This window comes from Oxyura jamaicensis, chromosome 24 (assembly GCF_011077185.1).
Source record: "Oxyura jamaicensis isolate SHBP4307 breed ruddy duck chromosome 24, BPBGC_Ojam_1.0, whole genome shotgun sequence".
Classification (NCBI taxonomy): Eukaryota; Metazoa; Chordata; class Aves; order Anseriformes; family Anatidae; genus Oxyura; species Oxyura jamaicensis.
The window spans coordinates 123,628-138,634 of NC_048916.1; the positions used below are offsets into that span (position 1 = coordinate 123,628).

The 15,007-nt window shown below is 47.6% G+C and overlaps 1 protein-coding gene across 11 annotated transcripts in view; it reads right to left on the reverse strand.

The window, feature by feature from the left end:
- The window catches only part of MSANTD2 (Myb/SANT DNA binding domain containing 2), a 31,008-nt gene that overhangs the window by 15,306 nt on the left and 695 nt on the right, over window positions 1-15,007 (reverse strand). For 2 of the 11 annotated variants that reach the window (XM_035346092.1, XM_035346097.1), the window contains exons 2-4: window positions 14,716-15,007; window positions 1,887-1,931; window positions 1,040-1,298 (exon numbers count right to left, since the gene is read on the reverse strand). In XM_035346092.1, coding sequence (XP_035201983.1) covers window positions 1,040-1,298; window positions 1,887-1,931; window positions 14,716-15,007 — 596 coding nt within the window. Of the gene's footprint in view, window positions 1-1,039; window positions 2,717-8,679; window positions 14,679-14,715 lie in introns of those variants that run through there. The other 9 variants (XR_004755995.1, XR_004755994.1, XM_035346094.1 and 6 more) reach the window with 9 other exon arrangements.

Below are 15,007 nucleotides of genomic sequence, written 5' to 3' on the forward strand. Positions count from 1 at the left end.
ACTGATGCTGGCCTGAACGTGAGCCACCAGTGTGCCCCAGGGGGCAAGAAGGCCAACGGCCTCCTGGCTTGTACCAGAAATAGTGCAGCCAGCAGGAGCAGGGAGGTGATCATCCCCCTGTACTCTGCTCTGGTGAGGCTGCACCTCAAGTGTTGTGTTCAGCTTTGGGCCCCTCACTACAAGAAGGACAGGGCCTACAAGAAGGGCCTGCAGCATGTCCAGAGAAGGGCTACGAAGCTGCTGAAGGGCCTGGAACACAAGTCCTGTGAGGAGCCACTGAGGGAGCTGGGGGTGTTTAGTCTGGAAAAGAGGAGGCTCAGGGGAGACCTTATTGCTCTCTACAACTACCTGAAAGGAAGGTGTGGGGAGCTGGGGGTTGGCCTCTTCTTGCAGGTAACTAGTGACAGAACTAGAGGGAATGGCCTTAAGTTGTGCCAGGGAAGGTTTAGGTTGGAAATTAGGAAACATTTCTTCTCAGAAAGAGCAGTCAGGCATTGGGACGGGTTGCCCAGCAAGGTGATGGCATCACTGTCCCTGGAGGTGTTCAAGGAAAGGTTGGAGCTGGTTATTAGGGACATGGTTTAGTGGGTGACATTGCTAGTAGGGTGATGGTTGGACCAGATGATGTTGGAGGTCTATTCCAACCTTAATGGTTCTATGACTCTAAATCCTGCTCCTATTTAAGCAAACAGTGTTTGAATGGTAGCTGGCACCCGAGGGCCTCCGAAGCAGAATACTGCTGACAGGGAAAACGTGTTAGTGGATGGAAGGAAAGGAGAGACAGGGCATACATTGTCTTCTTTTCCAAGGTTTCTGGCCACACAACCCTTTTCTCCTAATCTAGATACTCCACCAGCCTTCAAGAACCACTGTTTGCTTTTGGTGATGAAAAGGGAGCAATTTCTCTCCCTTTTCTCTCCATGGAGATTAGCTGTTTAGCATCTGAGCGCAGTATGTCCCGAACATCAAAGTCAGTACTGTACGAATGCAGAGCACAGGTAACATCAGAGGGTGGAGACACACTAATGGAATTTCTTACCCAATTCCTGTTCACCAGTCTGGTAGCAATGAAGATCCTGACTGTGGTTTCCCCAGTCCTCCTGCGAATACTCTTCCATCGTGCTGCCATCTGACTCCAGCTCTTGGTACAAGCCACTGCTGTTAATGAGGACAGGCTGGCAGGGCTGGGAATCCCATCCTCCCTGTCCAAATACCTGCTCCAGCTGTTCAAATGTGTAGCTGCTTTTTCTCTTCCCAACACCATGCTCCTTCACACGGCTGTAACACCTGCGAAGGGTCTAAGACAGAAAACTGCATGTTAATCACCCAGAGGCGATGCTTCAGAAGAGCATACATTCATTTGCAGACATTTACACAACTGCTAGGCAGAGTTTAGGTTTTTACTTCTGCTGCTCAGTATTTGCCACACGCTCACAAGCTAAATGCAAGGCTATCAAGTTAATCTACACCTGGCAGGAAGCATCGTTTTTATCCGAGGTTCCTGATGCAGTGTTTTAGCTTTAACATCTACAACACAGAACAAAGTTGCATAGCAGCTACAGGTTCATCAGATTTAACTTGGGCAACTTATTCTCCTCCCCACTTCAGAGTCCCCAGACCTGCTATGTAACACAGGGAAAAAAATAGATCCCCAGTCAGAGATACCAACCAGCCAAGAAAATGCACACCTATTACAAGGAGGAGAAAGCAGAGCTGGTGTTGTTGCCACAGCTTGGAGAAGGTGAAGCAGGGAGGAGAAGGAAAGGAAGAAAGAAAGAAGAGTCCCCAAAAGCACAGACAGTCCAACCTTCCTTACTCTGGTAAGAAGACATAAGGTACAAAATGTATGCCTAAGCTATTCAGCTAATAAAATATATATTACTTACATATTTTGTATTCCTTACTAACTCACTCTGTCTCTTGTGAAGCTGCTGAAATTTAAAAGAGGTCAAATCAATAATGCTCCAAATTCCCAGACTTCAATATCAATCATTAAGTAAGAAACAGTACTCAGGTGGCTCTGTCTAATAATCCATTACAACAGATTTCAGTGCAGAGGTCAAAACCTCCAATAAAGACAGATGCAAAAACCTGTTCTGGTTTTGGTGATCTCTGCAACATCCTGTACTAATGGCCAAGTTGGCAGCTATGCATAGCACCAAGCCATAACAAGCCTATGAATTCCATCTACATTTCCCCCCTAATCCAGAGCTACAGGCAAGTTATTTGGGGGGAAGTATTTATGAGCATCCCCCAATGTGTTTTTAATTCAACCACCACTCTGCTTGTAAAAGATAACATCCTGCCCCAGGTTCATTGCATCTGAGCAATTTGCCGTTTGGTAGATTCCTAGAAAGCATTTTTTCCACATTCAATTTCTTAGATTGTTCGGGTGCTAACTTAAATGGCAATCAGAGTTGCCTCTAGAGTTCAAAAGAGGCATTCATTTGGGAATAGCTAGTCATGTCACCTTGTTTTCTGGTGGAGGACTACAGCTCTTAAATGACTAGCAAGTACACAGCATTGCGTAAAATGTTTGGTTTTCCCCCAAAAGGAACCTTACATCTCCAGAAAGCTCAAACGTACCTAATGCTCCTCATATACTGGTTTAACAGCATCAGCAGGAGAGGAATATATTTCTAACCAGTTTCCTCGTGATATTCAGAGCCCTGGGGGCAGCAGCAAAGCTGCTAAGCAGCAAGTCAGTTTTACCCTGCTGTTTCAAAAAACAAAACACAACAGAAAACCCACGTAAGCACAAAGGCAGCAATAAGCACAAGAGTTATTCCATGGTTTAGGAAGAGAACCTAAAAGCTTTCACCTCACCCGCTGTTGGGAGGCTTCAAAGCAAAGACCCCTTCTTCCACCACAGCAGAGGCAGTTTCAGACCACTGCAGTTTGGGTCACAAGAGCTACAGCCCAAGTGACATCCGAGCGTGATTTTCTAGCAGCCACTTTGTGATTGGGGCAGCCCAACATGTCAGCAGTTTGAGGTTTGGTGACCTGATTTTGCCTTTGCTACCTCTCAGGATAAGCAGGCAGATCCTCTTTGGATGGACACCAGCAAATTTTAAGATTCTGTCACCTCTGCTGCAAATGGGGTACAAAACAACCATCTACGTAATCCTGAAACCAAGAACCCATCCAAGAAAAACACTGACACTCACTGGAGACAACTTCCATTCCCAGTGGCTGGGCGTACAGATAAACTTGGTTGTTAAAGTTGGCACCAAGAACCCCTCGGGAACACTGAGGCAGTTTTAAATGGTCAGGTTTGCCCTGTGCTTCCCCTTCAGAGAACCGCACTCGAGGATATATCGCTTATCTCTTTTAATCTAACTTCTCTCCACTCAGTTCAAATCTCTGAGCAATACAGGCCATCTCATGTATCAGGCCCAACTCTCTTTTTTGCAATCCATACAAGGCAGATTTGGGAATTATGTTTCCTGATCTCTGATTCCTGCATCTGCCCCAGCTCATGCACTGGAGCTAACTGCAGTTAGAGTCTCTGGCTGATTTTGTTAGCAGTCAAGCAAAACAAACAACCTTCAGCACAAGAAGTCTGTATTCTTGGACAAGCTCTTTTGGGAATGCTCAACATCTGCAGTAGCTTGCTCTATTTTAAGTGTGTCTCAAACAACACTCCCTACCAACTGAGTTATCGAGTACCTCACACTGAGCTGTAGCCTAGTAGCAATTAGCTATTCCATTCAGGTTATGAACAGGTTTATTCTGTCATGAGTAAGTGAACTGAGCATCAACAGAGACCGGTATAAAAACTAACGGGAGCGATGGAAAAGGGGGGTAAAAATAAGCAAGCAATATTCTTGGTCAAGAGTACTTCTGAGGTTACTGCCCAGATGGCTCTGGACAAGGCTGTGATCCATCTGCTGGATCCACCTCTGCTTCTGCTGATACGTTATCCCAGGTCTGAGCATTCAAGCACTTCCCTCCAGCCTTCAAAAGCAGGAGAAAGCCTGCAGCCAAGCAGCTGGTGGCTCCTCGGCCCAGCGTCCTGGAGACTGGAGTTTCCCAATAACTCTTCCTTCTTGGAGGTGTTCTCCAGTGTCTCCCACAGACAAGCCCTATCACCTAAGTGATGTTAACGCTGCACAACATGAGCCAGCTCTGTTTCACAGATGCCCGCAGGCTTCTGCATGGCAGGGATGAAGCGGACCAGACCAATGGCTTTCCCTCCGCAGCTCCTGCAACGATTTTCTTCACTTGTTCTCTGATGAGACCTAAAGAATTGCTCGGACTTCAGCGTAAGTTACCTGGACATTTTACGGCACTCAGTGGCTTGGACACCCCTTTGCCCCAGCAGGGTATTTTCCTCACTAAGATTTAAGACCTAGTTTTTCCTAACACACATCCTGGAGTACAGCTCAAATCTTGCCAGGTGGTTCCTAAAGCAGATATACACGTTGACACATTGACACAGATACAGACAGAAAGCCAGCACATTTAGGGCCAGTCTGTTTTCAGTTCCTCGATTATTGATTGATTGCAGTTCCTCGATTACTGGTGATTGTGCAGACCGGAAAACACAGAACCTTTTGCTGACTGTTCTGCAACACTGCCTGAAATAAAAGGATAGATTACCCCCACTTAAATTATAGTTTAAACACTACATCGAAATCCAAAGGAGAAGAGAGTTAAGAGGCTCAGCGTGGAGGCTTGCCACCTTCTGATTTTAGCACCACTTGTAGCTTAGGAGCCCTCACCTCCGCTATGAGAAGCAAAACCACCCAAGAGGTGATTACTCCGCAGGAACTGCAGCACAAAGGTTAGGAACGCTGCTCAGAAACACCCTACTAAGAGGTGTGGAGGAAAGCTGTAGATGCAGTCCTTCTGCCAGCAAGAAGATGAGGACAAGCTGTGCCACAGCAAGCTTTCCACGTGCAACCCCAGAGAGATGGTCCAAGACAAGAAGCTTCAGATCTCTGCTCTGAGATGCACCCTTACTCAGGCAGACGCTATGGGCTCCACTGAGCAGCTAAGTGGTCTATGTGCGTGTCTGCGTTCAATGGCCACATTTACCTGGTAGCGTCTATTAAAGGATAGCTGCTGGCCTAGCCCAGGTCCCGGTGGCCCAGAGTAGCACTTGGTGCTATTCAGCCTCGACAATGCGCTTTCACTTAATGGAAGAGAGGAGTCCTTGGCTTTATATGCTGAATTAAGAAAGGCAGTATCAAACAGCTGCATGTGGTGCCTCGTCGTGCCAGGATACTCACAAGTAACAAAAGACGAAACCATATGGGGATGAAAGAAATGGTTCTTCGAGTTTGGGGACGTTGCACCGCCCGTGGGGATGACTGGCAGAAGGAAAGCTCTTGAACCCTTCAATCCCATGCTGGCAGGTTGGAGCACAAGGAAACAAACGACTACAGATGGCCGATACCTCTGCTCAACATGCTAGATCATGAACTGCCTTTGTTAACAGATGTGAAATGCAGGAGAACCGATGGAAATGGGAATATCACCACAAGAAGAAGCCCTATTTCTGTAGTTTAGGTGTCATTTCTATCTAGAATAAAAGGAGAAGAAAGCACAGCTTGAACTCAAGAAAGCCATGTACCACAGCAGAAAGGCAGCTGAAGACTTCAATGTATCTCAAGCAGTGCCTGAGACACTGAGTCGTGGCAACGTTCTACAAAGCACACAAGCAGCCTCACAGAAACCCACCCTTAAAACTCTGCAGTCATGCACTGCAGAAGCTGCTGCAGACCTGTCTGAAGACACTTCAGCCCCACAGGTGGCTGCGCATCTGCCAAATCACAGCACTCAGGGATATGCCGGCAGTCAAAATAAATCATACTTTACACCAAAGAACGAAGCCTCAATTGTATCCTGATGTGCCCCAATGCCCAGAGACTTCCTGAAGGATTTGGCTCCTGCCCAAGGGTGTCCAGAACAAAACAATGAAAGTGACATGAATGTACCGAGCAGAGAAGCCTGGCTGGGGGAATACAGACAAGTTGCATATCCAACTGAGAAAGGAACCAGAGATCGCTTTGGACAATGACTTGAAGAAGCAAAGTCACACTACAAGACGCAGATGAGATATTCAGTCAGTACAGGTAAGCCACATGTTTTTAAGGTGGATTAGTTAGCAAGAGTCAGAACCTAACAAAAAATCACAGTGGATTTTTCATCACTGCCAATTTCTAAATCACAGTTACATATAGTTAAAATAAGCCTGAACAAGAAAGACCTGTAGAGGTCAGCCTAGATGATTATCAAGGTCTTCATACACCCCATCGCTAAGGACACGTGGCTCCTGTTAGCTCTCTGAACTGCCACAGGAGACATCAGGCTATCCTGTCCATTTTGCTTACCAAGACAGTAGAGTTGGGAAACAGCAACCCCACAAGCTTCAAGATGCAAGCCTTGTTGTGCTGGCAGGATTTCACAGAGTGCATGAACAGGCACAGCAGGACTTTGCCAGAAACCAAGAGGGAAAGAAGCCAGGTGAAAACAAGCTGTGGCCCAGCTGGGCAAGGAAGACACAGAAATGGCAAGTTTCCCTGCAGTGGCAGTGGGCTGCACCTCTTGGCTCAAAACAGCCACCTGCAAAGATCCTCCACTGGCTGCTGGTATTACAGAGCTGAGAATAAAATTATTCATACGCTTCTCATGGATTTGATGTTGATCAGGCTAGACACCCAGAGAGAAAAAATTCTCCACTACTGCCTGCAGAAAGGCAGACAGGAGGGAAATTTCCTCTCCGGATGGACTCAGCTCCTGGTCTAAGATAGCTCTGGAAGAAAACTACCTAGTTAGCGCTCCTTACCTTGAGAAGGCAGATCAGCAAAACCCTCTCTGCCTTGCCAAATCTACAACAGCAACAACTTCCAGCTATGTAAAGATTTTTGGTGGGATGGATATGTCACAGAGATGGAGCTCAGCTTACAGAGGAGCATGGATAAGGTCCATCCCAGTCCTGGCATGAACTGCCAGGCACCAACTGCCCGGTAGCCAGAGGACTGGGACGACATCTCATCACCAAGCCTTCAGTGATGGATCTTGTAACCGTGCAACAGCAGCATGCCCAACAAGTATCAGGGGAATGAAGTGCCACAGAAACATTGCAAAATGCATGTGAAGGAATGCCTGGAAGGACACAGACTCGTGCTCACTCGGGCTATCAGCTGGCCAAGCCTTTCCCCCCAGGGTTAGGCTAAGACTAAGGGATGGCTGGGGGCTTTGCCCTTGCATAACACAGGACGAATTCCACTTCCAAAGCGCATATGGGACAGCAGACACTTTCACTGCAATTCAACCAATACTAAGGGCTTACTTTATTCCCACTAAGACCTAACAGCAAAGGTTTTAAGGGCTATGACACCTAGTAATAGTCTTGCATGCCTGTTTGCTCAATAAGGGTATTCTTTCCTATACTACCCAAAAACAGTTTAAAACCCATTGCTACTTACTCCAAAGCAATGAAGACTATTGTTGCGCAGATCATCTTTTCTCTACAAACAGAACTTTTCTCTACAAACAGAATCATTCCTTAAAAAAAAAAAAAAAAAACATACTTGAGGTTTCATGCTAACACTGCAAATGGGACAAATATTTCTACGACACCTATCAAGCCTGCCCTGAAAGAAAAGCCCTAAGTGCAGCAGTCTGGACCACAGAGATCCAACAGGTTGGGTAACTATTGGCAAGCCAAGAGAGACTGCACAGGTCTATCCCTGCTGGTTCAAGGTCTCAAATGAACTGGCAGAATGAGGCCACTGCCCCTCCAGAAGGCAAAGAGCAGCACAAATCCTCCTGCAGGTGGTAGTGAAAACACTCCACTCCAAAACAAGCTCCAGATGGGTGGCACCCCACAGCACACAACTCGCATAGTTCTAAAAGCTGAAAGCTTTACACACAACCTTAGAAGGATGCAAGCGCCTGTCCTGAGGCTGGGGTCCCCAGAGAAAGGTCCCTGCCAGGAAAGCCCAAGCGCAGCCTTTGTGCTTTAGCTGCGTTGAAAAATCGTTACCAATGGAGAGCAATGTCTACATCCAGAGCAGGAGGAAAAACTGGAAGTGAAATACTTAAGGTTGCTTTAACTCCAGTTTTCACCAGAAATAATGGTCAAAATAAGAGCATCATCTCCTTAGCCCCCACGATTTATACATTTAACAGGATGCTCATCTGGAACAGCGGTGAAAGTTAACTGGTTTCCACACAGGCTCTGTGCTTTCATACCAGCTTCATTCTGTTGAGCATTTCAGGTGCATTCAGTTGCTTCTAAAATAAATATTATCCATGATCAACCACGTAACAACTCCTGCATCACTGCCACTGGGACTCTTTTCTGACAAAGAAGTTTCTGCCAATGTGATGTCCAAAATTTCAGCCCACCTGTGTGTTGGCTAAGGACAAGTGGCAGAAATCAGCAGGATTTTTAACACCTTTCCAAGTCTTCCATGGTTCTCCTGAGGGGGACAAGACATGTACTCTCACCCTAAGATATAACATTCATAAGCATGACTTGCTGCCCACTTAAAGACACACGTGTGAGCTGCTTTTAGCCCTGTAACTTGCAGAAGCAGCAAGCTAATTTTGCTTGTCTGGGTGTGCAACCTTAGTGCACATCTGCATCATGGAACCACTACCAAAGCGCAGCTGGCAGAGCTGCCCTCCAGAAAAAAGGCAGTCTGGCCTGTGGTGCTAACCTACCTCCCTAAATGGCTTGAGACAGCATTCTGGCAACAGGTCTGCTTCCCAGGCTAACTTCTGCCAGCTGTTACATCAACTGGATTTTCTTCCTCCATGCTTTTGGCTCTTCCATCTCTGCCAGCCAAGTTGTGAGATGGGAACCAAGCGGTAAAGGTAATACACCACCTACAAGACTATGGGGAAAAATGAAGTTTAACCAGTTTGTCCCTCTGCAATGAGTTCCTGGCCTCAGCTGTGTGTGTCAGCAGGATAATCTGGTGCCTCACTCCCAAAAAGACAGCAGAAGCAACTGGACAGTAAAGATATCCAGCACATGCAAAGCAAGACAGATCGAGAAGAGCACAGCACCACTCTGCAAATACACCACAGCAAGTGGCCCAGCCAAAGTGGGCAGATACAGCTGCTACGCAAGAAGGTTCCCTCCACATGATGCTCACATCTTCCAGAGATGCTTCTCTACTGCAGTACCATAATACATCCAAGAAGGAGTAAAGCAAATAAATCTGTTCTTTGTCACTGAAGAGTGTATTTTTTTCCAGCTTATAAATGTCAACAGAAAGCTGCTCCTACCTACTGGGGTCTGTGAGATTCTCCAGCAAGAAGTGAGTTCTTGCAGAGGATTCAGAACAGGAACTGCAAGAAATGACCTAGCCTGGAAAACTAAAGGCATCTGAATCTAAGCCAAAGAAAGACCAAGAGGTGACCTGAACACTGCCCGTGCACATCTCAGTGAGTAGAACCACAAGGACAAGGATCTCAGCCTGAGATAACAGGAGAGGAGGTAACAAACACAAGACAAAGGTAAAACATGTAAATTAATAGAAGGCAAAGCTGTTCTGAAGGTAATCAGCTGGACGTGCTGCTACTAAAGGTACTGATACTCCATCCTTTGAAATCTTCAAACTAAAAGACAGCCCCTGCTTTAGGTTATTGAGCCCAATGATGAAATTCAATCTCCTGCATCATGCAGGAGGTCAAACTAGATTACTGCAGGAGTCTCTTCTAAGACAGTCTGGTTGGCACAGCATTTCTTTCCTTAAAAACAACTTCATGCAACAAAGATTTTAAAATAGATTGTTTACATTGTAAAGCAGCAAAAACCACAGCCACATTAAAGTAAGCCCGTCATCATCGTTTTACTTATAGCTTAAAGCAAAAGAACACGAACAGCTGATATTCAAGTGTAATTTTTCATTCCATCCTGTTTCATGTGGGTTAGTGGTGTTCACTTCTCCCCTGTGCCTACATTCTCCATGTGAAAGCATGGAACCAGTGTTTTTTTTCTTTGCAAAACAAATCACATATTTGCGGACAACCACAACCCAACAGAAATCCCCAGACACCTGTCCAGGGTGACAGGCAGGTCACTGTGCACGTAAAGTCAAACATGAGGGCAGCAGGCTTGCCATCAGCAGCAGACCTTGTGAATTGTCACAGCTGAGAGTTAGATACTAGGTCTGTTCTTTGAATGAACAACTTGGCACCCACTGCTGGGAGAGGCAAACAAATCTCAGCATCTCTGACTAAATAAAAGCAGAACCCATATTTTCACAATTTTACATGGGAGCTGAAGAAATGACCCGTTAAGAATGACCCTGAATTCATTTTAACAGTCTCCCAACTGCTGAACTGCAACTTTTAAGGAGTGATTTCTCTTTGCTTGAGAGAGGGTCGCTAGCTACAATTGCAGCCAGTGAACTTCTAGCACTGGAACACGAAGCGCTGTCAGGACAGCAAGTCTTTGATTTCACCTTTGATGAAGAAAGATGCACACGGCAGAAACAAATTATTTTTCTGCAGATTTAAAACTGCATAAGCTCCAGTACTGAAAAACAGCTGAAGCACTTACAGAACAATCCTTTAAAAAATCTCCTGAAAATTGTCCTTGACTTGCATGGCTCATGCTATACCACACTGGCCAGTGGCAACCATAAAGCCTGAGCTCATCCGCACTTCCCCAGAGCATCCACCTCTGCCGGACATTGCAGCCATATGCAGAGGTTGGAAGAGGATGAAACGGCGATGTCCAAGTGCATTATGTGACTGAAAGCAATGATAGAACATACATATTGGATACATCAGCTTTTTTGGCCATCATATGGGAACTTCAGAGCATTAGGTGAAAGCTCATTTTTCTGCGGTTGGCAGCCTCTGCCCTTTGCAACCCCAGTCAGTAGCTAACCTGCCCTCCGGCTGAAGTAATGGCACTCACTGACTGCTAGGTGAAGGGCACAAAACAGAGGTGACTGCATATAAATCTGGGAAGGGTTTTGCAAAATATCCCATTCCTTTGCTTTTAAAAAATAGTTCTAAGGTCAAACTGAAGAGCTGAAGATGCTCCACACCGCTGCGTAGAGGGACCAGTTTCAGGACACAGATGCTGAGCCAGGCTAATTCCCTCATTATCATTTCTGAGTACAAACATCCTTAGCAAAGAGGAGCAGGGCTGGAGGAAAAGCACATGTGTTTTAGTAAACAATTCTTTAACAAGAACTGTGAGACCACAGTCGTAGGAACAGTCGGAGCATATTACCAAACATCTCATGATTAAGGATACAGCTTGGCATGCCAGGATGAGGAAACTATGGAGCACAACATGGCTTCTGGTAACCCAACCGGCAGAAATCAGGACGCTTCAGTTCTTCTGCAGTTCCTGATCGCTGAGCTAACTTGTCCACACACATCAGAGCAATGAAGTCAGGCCCAAGGTCTCTTTCTGCAGAAATAAACTAGGAATAGTTGTTGGAACTGTTACATGTGAATCCCCAAATTTGAAACAGACACTCAGGAGTGGCCAAACTGAACAGCGGCCTCATTTCCAGACTGTAGGCCAGCACTGCTTATGTGCAGAAAAGCACATGCAGATGTTAAGAAACAGACAAGATCTGAACTGGGACCTTACTTTACATCCTGTTTGAATTAGAAGAGAACGCATATATGTGATACAACTGGAGAACTGGAAAACTTTGTTCTTCAGAGTTCGCTTTTTCCTTTCCACTCATTTCTAACTCACTCTTCAAGATTTGGCAGAGCCCAGGAATTAGGTGGCCTGAAGAAAGCCAATATAGAGTTCTTATCTAAAATGTATTTATAAGGTAAGTTGGGTCCAAAACATTTTAAGCATGATTTACACTCGTAATCAATCAGCAAATACTTACAGTACTCTCCCTTGAGGGACATTAAGTCAAAGTATCCTATAAAGTCATGGAAATATGGAACATTACGACTACAGTAGGCAAGTGGAATGATGCAACTAAGCACTCATTCATCACCATCGCCCTTGGCTCTGCTTTTAGCTCTGACGACTGACAGCATAAGACTATGAAGTACCTGTGACCTGCCCTTGTTCCCGCAGCAAGTTCAAGTCTTCACGCGCCATCTTAAGAGCGCCTTCAAACATCAACCACTCTGCATCCAGAAGTGATTTTCACCCTCGGTTGAGCATGAAAGAGCCAAGCAGCCAATTCTGCCCGGAATTCTACAAAAAAACAGGATTTTAGGATTGGCAGCAGCTACTGCAACTACTTCAATAATTCCCGCAACAATGTCAACTCTTGGCTCTCTCAAAAAACTCAGCTTTCAAAGAGTGCTCATTTTATAGCAATTCTTGAAAAACCTACTGCAAGCCTGAAGGCTTTGTTAAAGTTCCACCATCACAATGTTTTTGCATCTCCAAGACTGCAGCGATCAAGACCCTCACACCAGCATGGATCCAGGACATGCAAAAACTCAGGCACCAGCAGGACCTCACCACCGGGCACAGGGTAAGACAGAATCCCTGCTCCAGGACGCGCACGAGATGCTGAAAGCCTGCAACGAGGAGCCTTCACTGCTGACGTCAAACTGCTGCTGTTCACCTGGCCGTGCTGGCAGAAAGCCCACGACCGAGTAGTCCAGGACAGCGCGTCAATGCAAAACAGACAGCCCCTTTACGCCGAGCCTTTTACCCAGATGCTGTGGGGTACGTTATTTCAGACTGTGCGGATGCACCGTGCATTGATCTAGAAGCATCTGTAGACAAATGCTTGACAGATCTTTTGAGAGGCGCTCTTGAAGCTACCGCAACATGAAAAGTAAAAGCCTTGTAGTCTTTAATTCCCTCTAAACTCTTCGATCCATACATATGAAAACACAACTTATGGTTTCTTTGCAACTTAAACATTTCATTGACAACAAATCTGCTGAAGCACTTCTCAATGGTGGAAAAGTCTCTCCTGCAGCAAAGCGGCCAACTGCTGGGAAGAGGGGATCTTCCACCAGCCACAGCCCCTGACCAGCATCCTGCAAAAGCATCGTATGACCAGGACGGCCAGCTCTGGGCTGCTCTGGGAGCAAGGCTTCTCCTTGCTTCTCTCGCCTTGCATCCCGTGAGGCAACTGCCTGCAGAGCCTACAGTCAGAATTAAGGTAGCAGTCCTCAACAACCTCTGCAGGAGCTGCTGCAACAACTAGAAACCATCAGAGCCTTACAGATGAGGAAAACTGCCTGAAGTACCTTTTCCATCTTGCATTGGACTCTAGCAAAACCCAGCGTGTCCCAGTTTTGTGGAAGAAATTATTTACGTTGGAAGTTGCTCAGAAAACAAGGGACTTTGTGAAGTTTTGCAGTGAATGAAGCATCTGCTTAAAAGCAACATTTCCCTCAAAAACATTTTGATGTGTTTGGGGAATTAAGCCCTAAGCAGCAAATGCACGGAGACAAAGAGAAGACAAACGAAAATACATTTAGAAACCGTAACATCCTTAGGAAGGGGCTTTGCTTCATTTCAACCACCTTTCCAAAGATGAATGGTGGATGTTGAAGGCGAGTCCCCTTCTTGCTTATTCCTGAGCATCCCTCAGGATGCTCAGCAGCACATGTAATTGCCTACAAGACGTAACCGCCACTGGCCTTCTTTGTCCATACTGCACAATTACAGAGTCCCTTATTTCATGTACTTTGCAAATCAAAGACAGCCTGGGTATGTGTGTGCCTGGACAATTCCAGGCACGATGGACCAGCACAGCCGTATTTAGTGGCTAAAACAAGGCACTGAGGAGCAAACGTCCTTGCTGATCCCCAGCAGTAACAAGAGATAACAAGATGTTACTTTTTAATCAATCAACATTTCAAGTGACTGCACAGAAAACCTGATGGGTCATGAGAGGGGAAAAGAAAAAAAAAATTGAGGGAACTCAGAGCATTTAATTTGCTGAGTTCCATTCACACGTATGAACTGAAACCCACAGCGGTTCTCATGGACCACGGGCACTGCTAGGGCACCGCTGCCTGCCTGTCGCGTGACCTGCGCCATCCCTTCCACCCCACTATGTGGTCCTCCACACAGCTCTCTTTGTAAAAGCAGGGCACACCGAGTTGCTGCTCCCAGATGGAGCCCAACCTTTTCTTTTTTGCTAGGGAATGCTGCGATTGAAAGTCAACCCTCTAAAACCTACCACCAAAGGAAACGCAGCTGTAACACGGCTCAACTGTCAGAGAAGCTTTCTGAGATTGCAGCATGCTCTGTGTGGCCATAACCCGGAGAGAGCTTCTCATCTGTGAGGTGAACCCCAAGCACAGAGGGACTACAAACTCAACAGGGCCAACCTGAACCCACATTGTTCCTCAGCACTGTGGAAGCTCCCTTTCCCACAGGGCTGCCAATGCCACCCCACCGGTGGCCAAGGGCCACTAGAGGATGCATCGGGGGACTAATCCAACCCACCCAGGGCCGTTGGGCTCTGCAGAAAGACCTAGGGCTGCCCGGCACACCCACGGGAAGATGCCGCGGGGCTACCGGGCCTCCCGCAGCCGAGCCCTAAGGAGACTGCCGCTACCTGCCCACGGGAGGGGAACCCAATGGCCGAACCCGGAGGGCGCAGCGGCGCCCGCAACCCTGCAACGCTGCCGGGGGACTCCGCGCGAGGAGAAGCGAGCAGCCGGGTGGGACCCGCACGACCCCGAGCCCCCGGGACAGGAGATGCCGCCGCCCTCCTGCGGTCCCCCCCCCGCCGCCCGGGCCCTCCACCCCCCGTGCTCGGGGGCGGCCGGGGGTACCTTGATGCGCTCCCGGCACTGCGAGGGGGTGCGCTCGTAGCCCAGCTCGGCCAGCGCGCGGGAGACGCGCTCGTACATGGCGGGCCCGGGGGCCTTGCTGCCGAACACGGTGCCGGCGCCCTCCAGCTGCTGGTAGCGCGCCTCCACCAGCCGCTCGTTGCCCCACACGGCGATGAGCGCGTTGGTCTCCGCCGGCGTCCAGGACATGCCGCGGCAAGCGGCGGCGGCGGCAGCCGCGGCGGCGCCGCCCGGCGAGAAGGAGACGGAGGGCGAGGCCCCGCCGCGGCCCCCC